The sequence below is a fragment of the Notamacropus eugenii genome, chromosome 2, assembly GCF_028372415.1.
Source record: "Notamacropus eugenii isolate mMacEug1 chromosome 2, mMacEug1.pri_v2, whole genome shotgun sequence".
Taxonomy (NCBI): domain Eukaryota; kingdom Metazoa; phylum Chordata; class Mammalia; order Diprotodontia; family Macropodidae; genus Notamacropus; species Notamacropus eugenii.
This window is the reverse complement of record NC_092873.1, coordinates 53915219-53930016: the sequence shown is the minus strand read 5'-3', so window position 1 is coordinate 53930016 and position 14798 is coordinate 53915219. Positions and strand designations below refer to the sequence as shown.

Here is a 14798-nt window from a genome sequence, read left to right as displayed (position 1 = left end):
GTGAGAGACCTTGGCCCCTTTAGGCCAAGTAGAAATAACAAATATGCATTCCAATTTAATTATTGGAAAAATGATATTTGGGATCCCAGAAAGTTTACAGCTTTCTCAATATTAAATGCCTGGGTAAAGATAAAGAAAATTATTTAAATTCTTTTTCAATTTTCAATTATTTAAATTACTTTTAATATTTTAAAAATAATTTTATTTTATTATTATTTTAAATAATTTTAAATTATTAAAACTATCATGCATCCTGATCCTCAGCCTAACAGAGGTGCTGAAGTATGACAGCAGGGGAAGGCTCTTACTCAGAATAAGGCCCTGAGTGTCTTCTGGGCAACCCTTAACTCGGAAGAAGGCCCTGGAACAGACGAAGGGCATGAATCCAGGCCTGTCCCCCAAAGATCTGGTTCTTCTTTCCAAGCTGATATCTCGTCTCTTACAAATGATGAGCTCCTGTGAATCAGAGGCATGAGATCCCCTCCTGACCCTGTGCCCAGTTACTGAAAGATTCTGAAGCAGCAGTTCTTAAAGTGTGGTTTGAACACCCTCGGGAGTCCCTAAGACCCTATCAGAGGATTCTTGAGGACAAAATTATTTTTATAATAATATTAAGATGTTTTAATTTTTAAAAATAATACTTTATTTAATTACATGTAAAAACAATTTTTAACATTTTTAAAAAAAGTTTTGAGTTCCAAATTCTATCTCTTTCTCCCTTTCCCCCTCCCTGAGGTGGTAAGCAGTCTGATATAGGTTACATATGTGCCATTGTAAAACATTTCGATATTAGACATTTTGTTCAAGACAACTTCAATAAGAAAGATAGAAAGAAGGAAAGAAAGGGAAAAAAGAGTATGCTTCATTCAGACTGTATTCAGATATGATATTTTAATTTTGAACATTGTTAATATTGATAGCTATAACCCTCACAAACTAATACTCTTGGGGGATCCTCAATACTTTTTAGAAGTGTAAAAGTGTCCTGAGATTAAAAGTTTGAGAATTTTTGCTCTAGAGCAGGAGTGGGGAACCTGTGGCCTGGAGATCCTCAAGTGTGGCCCTTTGACTGGGTCCAAGTTTTACAGAGCTAATCCTTTTATGAAAGGGATTTGTTGTGTGAAGTTTGGATTCACTCAAAGGGCTGCTCTTGAGGGCCTAGAGGGTCACATACAGCCTCGAGGCCATAGGTTCCCCACCCCTGCTCTAGAGAATAGGGGAGTTTATTAACTGATCAGCCTCGATGCTGTGGCTGGCAATCCAATCCAATCCAATCAAGCATTTATTCAATGCCTATATGTTTTGGGCACTATGTTGAAGTGCTGTGGAGATACAAAGAAAAAGCAAAATTAGCTCCTCAGGCACTGACTAGTTGTGTTCGCTCCAGAAGCTCACATCCTAATGTAATGTAGCCACAGCTACTGAAGTCCCAGAAATGAAAGGTCTCCCCACCAAAGTCCTTGGCACTGAGTGGTGCTTCAACATCAGAAATCATTAAAGATGCAGCATTAGTATTCTAAGGACTACAGTCCTCCGACTGCAGCTGGAACCTCCCATGTGTGTTGTCTCTCATTAGACTGTGAGTTCCTTGAGAGCAGGGATCATCTTTTATCTTTCTTTGGGTCCCTGGTGCTTCACAGAGTGCCTGGTGCATAGTAGGTATTTAATAAATGCTTGTTGACTTGATGGGGCACATAAAGAAGAAGCAAAAAAGAGAACCTGCCCTCAAGGATCTTCCATTCTAATGAGGGAGATGGTGTGTACATAAATAGATATATGCAAGATACAGAGTAGATGGAAAGCAGTCTCAGAAGGCCGCCTGCAGACAGCGGTGCTTGAGTTGTGTCTTAAAGGAAGCCTTTAAGAGGAAGAGCATTCTGGGTATAGGGGATGGCCAGTGCAGGGGTAGTGTGCTTCTGCTCACTTACTCACACCAAGAGTTTTCCATTGTCCATTGGGTCACCTGCAGTTTGTACTATATCTTGAAGAGAGAAGGGACTCACTAAAAAATGGGCTTTTGTATCAGGAAGCTGCTGGGAAACACGATTTCTCAAAAATGAATCATCCTTTTCCTTTCTTCTTATGTCTGTGACCAACTCATCAACCCCCTGCAGTTCCCACACAAGATCAATGTAACAGTGTCTAATCAATGGGCTGCTCATCTCATTGCCTGTCGTAGTTTGGAAAATGCACAGTCTTCATCCATTTTATTTTCACGTGTGGATTGTTAGTCTGATCTCTGTGAGCATCCCTGGATCTTTTTGGGGAGGCTGTGTGGCACTCAGGGCTTTGATGAAATTAGAACAAAGAGTTAGTTATCTGCAAACAGAAGCAGTGGGAGAACTTTCCACTTGAATAAGAAAACCTTCTTTAATGGTCTGGCTACCTTAAATGCTATTTCAACATAAACTTTTGCAGCTTTTGGTTGAGTTGAACTTTTATTTTCAGACATTCAATCCCCCATTTCAATTCAGTTCAACAAACAAGTGCTTACTGTGTGTAGGGATATAAACACAAAAGTGAAACACTATGCTATCTTACATTAACTAGCTCATGTGTGTTATTTATTTATTCTGAAGATATTAACCCTATGTTTATATGTATGTGCTCCCCCTTCTGATTAGGATGTAAGCTTCTTGAAGAAAGGACTCTTTGATTTTTGTCTCTGTATCTCCAGCACCGAGGACCATACTTGGCATATTAAATTGCTTATTAAATGCATTTTCATTCATTAATGTGTCCATCCATTCACCCATTCACATTGCTTGGCACATAATAGGTGCTTAATAAATGCATATCGATTGATTACTTGGGCTCAGTGCTAGAACCCCAGAGATCAGTTTATTGAAGAAAGCCCTTTGATGCAGAAGGACCTTGGAATCTGCAAACAGTAAGCCTATTTCCAAGAGTACCTGCACTATGTTGCCACATGATCCAAGCCCATCCTTTAACCTTGAAGAGCCCATTTCTTAAAACTTAGGCTCCCAGCCCCAGAGACCAGTGAAGGATGTACTTTGCAAACCATAAAGTGCCATAGAAATGTGTAATTATTATTCAGGTTTGAGCAGGCTCCAGAAAAGTGGTTCAGGCTCTTCTAAGTCCCATAAGACTGATTTGTACCAGAAAGCCAAGTTAATAATTTATAATGAAAACTTTAACTGCCAAGTGTGCATATATTTCCATGTTAGTCAGGGCATCCTCTTCCCAGTGGGAAACCAAGTAAGGAAGAGGAGGCTTCTGGGTGAGCATATGGAATGAGAGTGAGGAAGATGCTGATATGGGAGGCTATTCATGTGGATCAGGTGTTCACAGAACTCAGACTGGATGGAAGGTCAGAGGTTATGTATGTTGTTAAATTCCTCCTTGAACAGGAATCCCCAGCTCCATCATCTCTGACAAGTGATTATCCAACTTTGTTTGAATACCTCCATTGAGGGAGAGCTCACCACATCCCGAGGCAGTCAGTTCCACCCTAGGTACAGCTCTGAATGTTAGCAAGGCTCACCTTTTATTCAGGCTACATTTGTCTCAAGGGCTGGTCTCGTGGGCCAAATGAAACATGTCCAATACCTCTTCTTTATGCCAGTCGGCTCCCCTCAATCTCCACTTTGTGCTAAAATGTCCCAGTTTCTTTTGATTGAAATGAGGTTTTGATTTTTTCTTTTTTAAACATTTTTCCTTTCTTATTATGATGTTTAAGAGTAACAAACATGAATATTTCCATATAAAAATGGCAATAACAAGGATTGGCTAGGAACCCATGAGCTTCTCTTTCATGTAGAAATATACATTTAGTTGGATATGATTATATCGTTTTGCCTGGGTCCCCTCCTTAGTTGCCTTCTGCCTTCTTCTGTGTACTTTTCAATTACTGATTGATATGCAAAGTCTCCATGATTTTGTCTCTTCTGATGCCCATCTGAATGCCTCTTCTGAATATCTCCTTCCTGAAAGGAGACCCTCTAGAACTGAACATGGGCCTCTAGATGGCATGTGACCGGGTTAGAACCCACCTGGAATCATCCATGCCTCTGGGAATCTCCAAACCCAATGGCTTTTTCTCAACCTTCACTTTCCTTGACCTCCCTGTAGCATCTGATGCTTTCCTCATGGAGACTCTCACCTCTCTGAGTTTGTTCTCTTGGCATGGTTCTCTCCTGGTTTTCCTCCTGCTTGTCCCCCCTGCACCTTCTCAGTCCTCTTCACTGATTCTTCACCCATGTCCTGCCTCTGGCCTAGGCCTTCTCCTCTTCTCACAGTATGCTCTCTCTTTTGATGACCTCGTTCATTCCCACGGATCATCTCTGTGAGGATGATTTCCAGATCTTTTCACTCCTTATCTCTTGAACTTCAGAGCTGAATCACCAACTGTCTGCTGGACCTTTCAAATGGAATGTCTCACAGGCATCTCAAACTTAACATTTCTAAAACAGAACTCAGATCTTCTTATCCAAACTCTCCTATTTCTGTGGAGACCACCACCCCACTTTGAGTCACTCAGATGTGCAGTAAGCCTTAATTCCTTGTTCTCACCCACATATAGAGCCAGTTGCCAAATCTTTTTGTTTTTCCCTCTAAAACATCTCTCCCATCTTGCCCCCTTCCCTGCTGACAAAGCCACCAACCTAGTTTACACTTTGTTTCCTGACATTTATATTGGTTTCCCTTCCTCAAGTTACCCCATTCCAATTCACCCTTTACCCTGCTAAAATAATTTCCTAAAGCATGAGTCTGACTAGTTTTACTAGTCGCCTCTCTACTTATTAAATTCTGGTGCCCCCTGTTATCTTTAAGGTCTAACATAACTGTTTGACTTTTTTTGGAGACAGTTGGGGCTAAATGACTTGTGCAGGGTCACACAGCTAGTAAGTATCTGAGGCCACATTTGAATTCGGGTCCTCCTGATTCTATCCACTGTACCACCTAGATGACCCTCCATTTGACCTATAGCCTTTATAGGCCCACCTTTCCAACCTTGTTAGATATTTTCCCTCCCTTTTCTGTACTCTGTGGTCCAATGACACTGGCCTTTTCCTCATATGTAGCTCTCCATTCCTGCCTCCAAACCTTTGAATTGGCTGTCTTTTATGTTTGGAATGTCATTCTTTTTAATTTCTGCCTCTTAGAATCTATTAATTTTTTCAAAACTCACCTTAACTGCCACCTTCCACATTGAGCCTTTCCTAATCCCCTAGCTACTAGTGACTCACCCCCTAAAATTATCTCAGAATTATTTTGAATACATTCCAAATATTCTTATTTCTATACATGTCATCTCACCCCATATAATGTAAGGTACTTGAGGCTAAAGACTTTCATTTTTATGTTTCTATCTCTAGAATTTTGTATAGTGCTTAACACATAGTAGGTACTTATTGATTGAAATTCAGAAGAGTATAAACTCCTTGAAGGAGGATCTGTTCCTTTATTCCCTCCTATTATGTTCCTAGTGCCCATCACATAGTGAGTGCTTTAAAAATGCTTGTTGAATTGAAGTCAGTAGTCTTGGTCTGAATTCCTATTTGTCCAAAATTTCATCATTTCTCCATCTTTCAAAAGTCTTTCTACTTATTTATGAGCTAGAGATCTTATTATTATTCTGTGTTCTTGAACTTGGCTCATGGCATTAGAATTGTTTTTGAGAACCTTGACAGCAAGACCAAATTAACCTGTTGTGCATCGTGTCCATGTCTATGTGAGGGTCAAGTACCTGCTTGCTCCTTGCTTGAAAGATTTGGGCTGAGGACCTCCAGGTTGTCCTTGCTTACAGAACAGAAGAAAGCTAGCTCTGTTCCTTGGAAAGGATCATGGTCTGGGCAACCTTCTTGGTTGTGCCAAGATTTTAGTCCCTTTGTAAGTTATAGAAGTGGGAGTTTAAGTGGAAATTAGAGCCCACCAAGGGACGCTTTGCCAGCTGGATCAAAGGGTTCTGGGAAGGATGATGGAAATGCTGAAGAACAACCTGTGTTAGAGGTAGTAAAAGGAAATCAGTGACTTTAAGAATCCTTGCCATTTTATTCAAAAAATTAGAAGCACAGCTTCCAAAGACTTTGCAATCTTGCCTATATTTGTTATATGGGGCCATCTCCAGTTGTGCTGATCTATATCTAACCACTGGACTCAGATAGTTCTAGAGGAGAATGTGAGGCTGGTGACCTTGGCACAGCCCTCCCTCACTTAAATCCAATTCACTTACAAGTTATGGCATCACCTTCCTGATGTCATAGTCGTCTTCAAGAATGAAGGATAGACAACATATTTGTTATAATTGGAATCATGAAATAAAACGTTTCTCATTTGGTTTAATTCTTTAAATGGTCACTTTGGCTGGTTTATTTTATTTTTCTGTATTTATATGCCATTTTGGAGTAATTTTAAACATTTAGATCAGGGGTTATATAACCCTTTTTGTGGGGTGGACTCTCTTGGCAGGCCGATAAAACCTAGGCACCTCCTTTCAGAATAAGGTTTTTAAATACATAAAATATGTAGGATTACAAAGGAACCAATTATATTGAAATATACCTATGAAATATTAAAAAATCAAATTCATAGACTCCAGGTTAGGAATCTGTTTTAGAACAAACTTTTTTGTTTAGTCGTGTCTGACTCTTTGTGACCTGGATTTTCTTGGCAAAGATACTGGAATGGTTTGCCATTTCTTCTCTAGCTCATTTTACAGATAAGGAAACTGAGGCAAATGGAATAAGGTGACTAGCCCAGGGTCACACATCTAGAAAGTGTTTGAGGCTATATTTAAACTCAGGAAGATGAGTCTTTCTGGTTCCAAAGCCTGTGCTCTGTGCACTATGGCACCACCTAGCTATCCAGAACAAACTTAGTCCTTGATATATCAGGTTGTATATAGTATATTTAGAAATTACTTTGATTTGCTACTAAGAACAAATGAAATTAATCATCTGCAGGCCATTCAGTCAAGCCAAAGAATGACTTACCCCTGTTAAAAATGCACTTTTGTGATAGTTCTATTGCAAAAAAGTTATCCCTTCACTCTGTTCTTACTTTCTAACAGATAAATGTTTCACCATCTTTATAAGTTATCAGAATGTTATTTAAGGTAATGCTTTATTTATTGTCCTTTTTGTTACATAAGCTTGAACATTTTAACAGGTCCACCTATAGTGTATGACTTCCTCTTGATTCCAGAGCCTGATTTTTCTCAGTCACAAGTCAAGCTTTAAAATCTTCTGGAGTCTTCTGTCCTGCAGCTTTGAGGAGAATGTCATTCATGTGGGAGGATGATCTGGCTCATATAGGCCACAAATATTAGAACCTAAGGAGATGTCCTCAAAATAAAGGATTCAGTAAAACAAATGTTTATTAAGAATCCTGTAGATGCAGAGGCTGTGCTCGGTGCTGGGGCAGATAAAGAGAGAATGGTCTCCTCCCACTTTCCAGCCTCCTCCATCTCTCTGTAGCATTTGATGGGACTTGACTCCTCTCTCCTTTTCTATATCGCCATCATCCTTAGGTTTTTCTGACATTTTCCTTGCATGCTGCCTGCAATCTAGTAGGGTAAACCCTGGACCATCTCTATTCATCCTGATCTATATCTGGCCACTGGACCCACATTGCTCTGGAGGAGAGAGTGAGGCTGGTGACTTTGCACAGCACCCCCTCACTTCAGTGCAATTCACTTGCAAGTCATGGCATCACCTTCCTGGTGTCATGGTACTTTTCAAGAATGAAGGACAAACCACAGCCATGGCTGCTCTTTTTCCAGTCACCATATGGTAACTAGATGAATACACGACCCACTCTCTGATTCTGCACTAGCTGTGGGATCTGCAGATACAAGAAACAGGTGTAGACACCAGACAGTATGGGTATGCAGGGCAGAGAGACCTGGAGCATGCTCAGTCTGTTTACTCCCTTTTCCTTTTTGTGAGTGGGACTTTTCTATCAGTTATGCCCCATCGGAGACCTGGCTTTACCTTTCAAGCACAGCATGAGCTTTCAGGGAAAAGGAAAGACAATGGCTACTGTTTCACTCACTCACCCACCACCATGGCTCCTTGCTGCATGTGCCAGGAGTCCTGAGGATTGTCCTCTTCATTTCTCAGGTCAAACTATCATCTCTCTTCATGCTTGGCTCCTGAAATGCTCAGTTAAGAATCTTACACTTCCAGTGCTAATTTGGATTTTGTAGAAATATACCCCAATACTTTAGATTTCTTTCTTCTTGGTTTTCTCTCTCTGTACCCAATCTCCGACATGCATTCAGACAAATACAACAGATAAGCAAGATAAATGCATTTTTTAAGCAGTTGTACCCAATCTCCGACATGCATTCAGACAAATACAACAGATAAGCAAGATAAATGCATTTTTTAAGCAGTCCCCAAAAGCCCATTAAAAACTCAAACATTTCTGTTAAAAGTAGTAACAATTTTAAGTCCTATATGCTTAAGTTGTATTCAGAAAGGGGGAAGAGGGAGAAGAGATTGTCATTAGCTTTCTTGGAGGGGAGAAGGCAGAGAGATTTGGACAAGGAAGTGTCCCTCTGCAAGGAAGTAAGAAAAAAATCTGTAATGTCATTCTCACCATCACCATGGTTTCAGGGCTGGTCATCCCTGGCAGTGCCAAAGCTACCCCAAGCCCAGTATCTGGTGTCTCTGCCACTTGGCAAAGATTCTAAGCTTGACCAGGAGGGAGCTTCAGCTCTTAGCATGAGCTCACTTGACTAAGTCTGCAAAGTCTTGCCTCAACTTGGTCCCATCTTTTTTTGTTTTGTTTGTTTCTCCACGTCCTTTCAGTCTCAAGGTCAAGGTAAAAACTGTCTTGGGGTGGGGGAGAGGTTGGAAAGGAGGATACTGGGAAGTCTCTGCTCAAACTGTTTTCCTTTGTCCTTAATGCTCTGGTCAAGTCAGCAGGAAGCATGGCCAAAGTAGCTTTTTTTTATTTTTTAAACATAGGCGTAGAGGATGGCCTTCACAAATGATCAGGTTGGCAGGCTGCTGAGTCCAGCTTGCCTGGAAAGTAGAGAATGTGAAGGAGAACAAGGTAAATAAGGCTAGAATGTTGGGTCAGAGCCAGATTGGGATCTCAGGTAAGTAGATGATGGACCTTGGGCAAATTACATCACTTCTTGTTGCCTCTGTTTCTTCATCAGGTTAGATTTGATGGCTTCTAAGGGCCTGCTTCTGTCTCAAATCTTTGATCCTATAATTCTAAGTTGTTTCTCTGGGCCTCAGTTTCCTCATCTGCCAAACTGGGAGTTGGAGTCAATGGCTGAAAACCTAAGGACTCTATATTTTATCCTAGAGGTAACAGGGAATCACTGGTAGTTTTGGAGCTGGAGAGTAATGTGGTTAACTTATATCTTAAGAAAATGATTACCTATGTAGGACTTATGTAACCCTGTTATATTTACTTATGGAAAGCAATCAGATTGTGTGAGTTGGTTGAAAATTTGAGGCTTGGAATGATATGAGAAGAGGTTGTTAACAAATCAACAACTGACAAGCCTAGAGATGTAGGGACATCATGATTTTTTTCTGCCGGATAATGGGCAATTTTCTTTCTCCAGAGAGCTGATACATTTGGAATCAATTATCAGATGATATGATTGAGTTGTGATTTCAGTGTCTCTTGAGATGTGAAATGCCTATGCATGATAATTTTCTGTTCCACAGAGGAGAATTTTTTAGTATTACTGGAGAATGAGGATTTCATAAACATATTTTCAGATTGCTAGGCTCTTATTTTGAGCTTTCATACTTACATTTTTTTCTTACTATGTTTGATTATTATACCATCTTTCCCAATATGTCCTCTATCCCCTCTCCCACCCCAGAAAGCCATCCCTTAGAATAAAGAATAAAAAAAAAAAAGGTGTTGAGCAGAACTAGCGAGCACATCAAACAAGGCTGACTACATATGCCATGTCTCAAACCTATCTTCTGGCCAGTTCTCTAAATAATGATCATAATGATAGTAGCTAGCACTTATATAGGGCTTTAAGGTTTGCAAAGTACTTCACAAATATGATCTCATTCGATTCTCACAACAACCCTGGGAAGGAAATGGTCCTTTTATCCCCATTTCACAGATTCAGAAACTGAGGCAGACAGTTTAAGTGACTTGTTCAAGGTCATATAGCTGGATTTGAACTCAGATCTTCCAGGTTTGTTCAATCTCCTGTCTTACTGTGAGGGATCATTAACATGTGTACTTTCTGAAAAGACTAGGTGGTTCTGGATCATTTTTAAAGTTTAAATTTTAAAGTTTTATTTAAAGTTGAATTGCATGATATATTTTATGATTAGATTAAAAGACTTCACATTTTCACTTCAAAAGAGGGTAGTAATAAGGATAAAGAATTTGTTTTAATATTTAATGTCAAGTTAAGTAATTGATCTCTTAGGCATAGTGTCTCTCCCACGTTATTCTTTAAAATATCTTCCTCATTTCAGTACCATTGACTTGGAAGTGATGATGCATGTTGCAGCAATAACTTGCTGTATTAATGCAAATGGTTTCTGAGCCTGATTATTCACAGTTGAAGCATTAATATTATGACTAATAGTCCCATTCCCAACTGTAACCATTATTCTGCTTTTTGAGGGTTCTCAGATTACAGGCAGACTGTATAAATAAACCAAAAAGAGTGTTTGTTAACTTAGAATATGTTTTCCCAAAGAAACAACATAATCCTTGGCAGGTAGGTTCATGGACGCTTACAAGAGACATTTAGAGCAAATGTAACCAAAGCACTAGACTGTGGATATAAAGTATTCTCAATGGATAGTTGTCAAAGGGAAAGGAAAGGAAGGGAAGAAGTATTATTGAACACCTACTATGTGCCAGACACTATGCTAAGTGCTTTAGTTAATCATTCAGTCAGTAAACATCTATTAGGTGCCTACTATGTTCCAGGTACCATGCTAAGTGCTTTAGTGAATCATTCATTTGGTAAGCGTCTGTTAGGCATCTACTATGTGCTAGACACACTGTGCTATGCCAAAAGATACAAAGAAAGCCAAAAGATACTTTTTTGTTATAACATCTGACTCTGTGACCCTATTTGGGGTTTTTTTGGCACAGATACTGGGATGTTTGCCATTTTCTTCTCCAACCCATTTTATAGATTAGGAAACTGAGGCAAGCAGGGTTTAAGTGACTTGCCCAGGGTCACACAGCTCGTAAGTGTTAGAGGCTGAATTTGAACTCAGAACTCAACTCCAGGTCCAGCTGTCTATCCCTATACACCCTTGTGATTGCCTTGGAGAGAATAGTTCTGGCATCAGAGGACCCAGGTTCAGATTCACCTCTGATGCTTATCACCTGAGTGATCTTGAGCAAGTCATTTCCCCTCTGTGGGTCTTAGTTTTCTCTTCCTAGAAAACAATGGGTTTGGACTAGGTGAACTCTGAAGTCCCCACACTCCAGAGCCATCTAGGACCATAGGGCTTGTCTGCCACATAGAATGTTTCCTATGGATAAATGCACTTAGAATCCCAATTTAAAGTGCTAGACACAATGTCCATCCCCATTTTGGTTACAATCCCAGTAACATCAATGGGGACTCCCCTTTCTCCCAACCTCCTACTTGCTGGGAAATGGATCCCAGTTCTGAGTCATGAAGTGTGACCCAGGGCAGGGTCATGGATAGGAGTGACTCTTCCACTGGGCTGAAGAGAGAAGACCTGAATCTCTAGGATGAGAAGTGATAATAGAGGTGGGAAGGGTTGGGGTGTGTGTGTGTGTGTGTGTGTGTGTGTGTGTGTGTGTGTGTGTGTGTGTGCGTGTGTGTGCGCACGCGTGCGCGCGCGCATATGCATGTGTGTGTGTGAGTATGTGTATATTAGTGTGTTAGTGATGATATAAGGCAGTGTTACCTTGAGGGGGAGTCATAGGAGCATAGATTTAAAGCTAGAAGGGACCTCAGAGACTATTGAGTTCAAATCCCTCATTTTACAGAAAAGAAAAGTGAGGCATGGAGAGGTTAAGCGATTTGTTGAAAGTCACTTAGCCAATAAGTGCCAAGAAGAGGTACAGAATTTAGGTGGTGCAGTGGTTAGAGCACTGGGCCTGGAGTCAGGAAGACTTACCTTCCTGAGTTTAAATCTGGCCACAGGCACTTATAAACTGTGTGATCCTAGGCAAATCACTTCACTCTGCCTCAGTTTTCTCATCTGTAAAATGAGCTAGAGAAGGAAATGGCAAACCACTCTAGTATCTTTCCGAGAAAACCCTAAATGGGGTCATGAAGAGTTAGACACAACTGAAATGACTGGACAACAACAAAAACTCCAAGTCCAGTGGTCTGTCTGTAGGGTAAGGAAGAGATGGGGGTTGAGGGACAGCAGGATGGATTTCTTTCTCCCCTTTCCTCCCTCCCCAAAGCAGGGGAGTCCAGTGTCAGGTAGAGAGGTGGGGAGGGAAGTATAATAGTACTTGGTGCAGGGAAGGATTTTCCTTTCCTTCCTTTCCTTCACCAAATGGATGTGTGTGTGTGTGTGTGTGTGTGTGTGTCTATCTGTCTGTCTGTCTATTGGCAGTGGGGCTGAGAGGGGAATTCTTTCAGGCTGTGGAAATAATTGGGAAAAGTTTGGAAGCAGAGGTTCCATCACCTTCTCTCCCTCCCTTCTCTTCCTTTTCCATCTTGGATACCTGTCCTGAACCTTCTGACTCCACTTGTTTTGTCTACTCTAGAACCTGAGATGTAAGGGAGAAAGAGAGAAGGGTACAGTAGAAAGAACACAACAGTTGACATCATAATCCCTCTATGTCCCATTTTAGAGATAAGAAAACAGGCTCAGAAAACAATCAGAGGTCGTGATTGGCCTAAAGGTCCAGATCTGGTGTTGGCTGATAAAATGGGCAGGGAGTTCTAACGGGTCAGAGAAGGAGGCTATGTGATACTTGGGGCCGTCATTCCTGGTCAATGGATGTGAACACATCTATAAATGAGAGGATTGAAGGGGCTTCTCACCTCTTGAGAGCTGTGATCCTTTGGAACTAGAGTCCAGAGAGCCTGGGATCGGCCAGCAAGGACAGCCATGAAGGCTCTTAAGACCTTCCAGGGAAGCATTTTCAGAATATGCTACAAACAACAGTTATAGAGTAACGAGGAGGAGAAAACTCTGGGACAGAGCTGTGTCCCTGGGCTCCGAAGCATCCCCATGAAACCACTCTCTGTGTAGTCTGTCTTCAGTGCTGACAGGTAAATAAAGTCCTGTGACCACTGCTGGTGGTTTTGCAGGTACCACATTTTGGTGCTTAGATTTTATTTTATTCTTTTTATTAAAGAAACCAGACTTACAGTGTTTGAATACATTGATTCCCCTAATGTATTTTCTTCTTATCCCATTCAATACCTTTTCTAAAGGGATTATATAAGGCTGATGAACGATTTGGACCAGGGATAGAGTCGTATGCAGAAGGCTGTCAGGATGTTGGATGGTGGTTCCGGGAACACATAATTAAACTGTGTATCGAAGTCCCTGGCACTTTCACCATTTTGGATTATCCAGAGTACATCCCCTTTCTTGGTTTTAATTCTGCAAAAGTGTGTCTTTCTGAAAAGGACCTGGCAATGTGGGACCTGAACGAGGAGGAGGACCCCTTTTTTTATGATTACAAGCGACTGCTTTTGGATGACAATTTAATTCTGCCACCAGAAATGTATGTCTATTCCACCGATAATGAGCATCTTCCCATGACTACATCCAGCAAAAAAGACTTTGATTCGTATTTTTTGGTGCCTAAGTTTCCAATCTTTGATGATGAGGATGAATCTTGGTTTATTATAAATCAGACTCCTTTGATGCTTAAGATACAAAAGCATGCCTGCAGATTCAGGTAATGAGCTGTGTCTCTCCTTCCTTACCTCATTATTTCTTAAAGGGTCATTTTTGAAGGGTTATTGGGGCCCCTTCTATACAATTCCTTTTCTAATGGTTTTAAAGGGACGTTAGGGGGACCAGGGGAAAGAGCACTTCGATTTAGGCTGTGCCACGAATTACCTGGGTAATTAGGCAGGCCACTTAATCTCCCTGGCCTCTGTTTCCTAATCTGCCAAATGAGGGGATTGGATAGATGACTTCTGAGTTTCCTTGTCACTCTAGGCCCATAATCCTTTCATATGGGTTTTTGCAGTTTGTCAGTCACTTAACTTTCATTTTATTTTCTTCGAAAATGTTTGCTTTTCTTTTTATATCACTTTGATTTTCAAATATCTTCTCCTTCCCTACCCAATGGGCCATCCTTTATGACAAAGAATAGAGAAGACCGTGAGAGAATGAGAGCAAGAAGGAAAGAGAAGCAGTCCATCACAGCCAATTAACATGTCAACTGAGGTGGACAGTGGGTACAATATGCCATATCCTTAGCTTGCCAGCCTCAGAGAACTCATTTCAAGTATACATGTTTGTCATTGTTGTTCAGTCTTTTCAGGCACATATGGCTCTTGGTGACCCCAAGAACTCCCTGGTGGGGTTCTTGGTGGGGTTTTCTTGACAAGGATACTGGAGCGATTTGCTATTGCCTTCTCCAGTTCATTTTACAGATGAGGAAACTGAGGAAAACAGGGTGAAGTGACTTATTGAGGGTGATGCAGCTAGTAAGTGTCTGATGCTGGATTTGAACTCATAGGCCTTGTGCTCTATCTACTTTTAGAAGCATTTTTTTTTTTCTGCCTGCCACTAACTGTGAGAGAATCTTTGGGGTAGAAGGTGAATAAATAGTGGTAGGAGGGAGACAGAAAAAGGTATGAGTGGGGGTGGTGGGTGGGAGAAAAAAGCAGAAACCGTGTGTAAAAATGTAGACTGCAT

At 40.9% G+C, this 14798-nt stretch overlaps 1 protein-coding gene across 10 annotated transcripts in view; it reads left to right on the top strand.

Annotated features, from left to right (window-relative positions):
- ANKMY1 (ankyrin repeat and MYND domain containing 1) overlaps positions 1 to 14798 on the top strand; it is a 132935-nt gene that overhangs the window by 18324 nt on the left and 99813 nt on the right. For all 10 annotated transcript variants that reach the window (XR_011973950.1, XM_072640327.1, XM_072640330.1 and 7 more), the window contains one exon: positions 13355 to 13827. Coding sequence is in view for 9 of the 10 variants with exons in the window: in XM_072640327.1 (XP_072496428.1) it covers positions 13355 to 13827 (473 nt within the window). In the remaining variant the exon portion in view is untranslated. The remainder of the gene's footprint in view (positions 1 to 13354; positions 13828 to 14798) is intronic.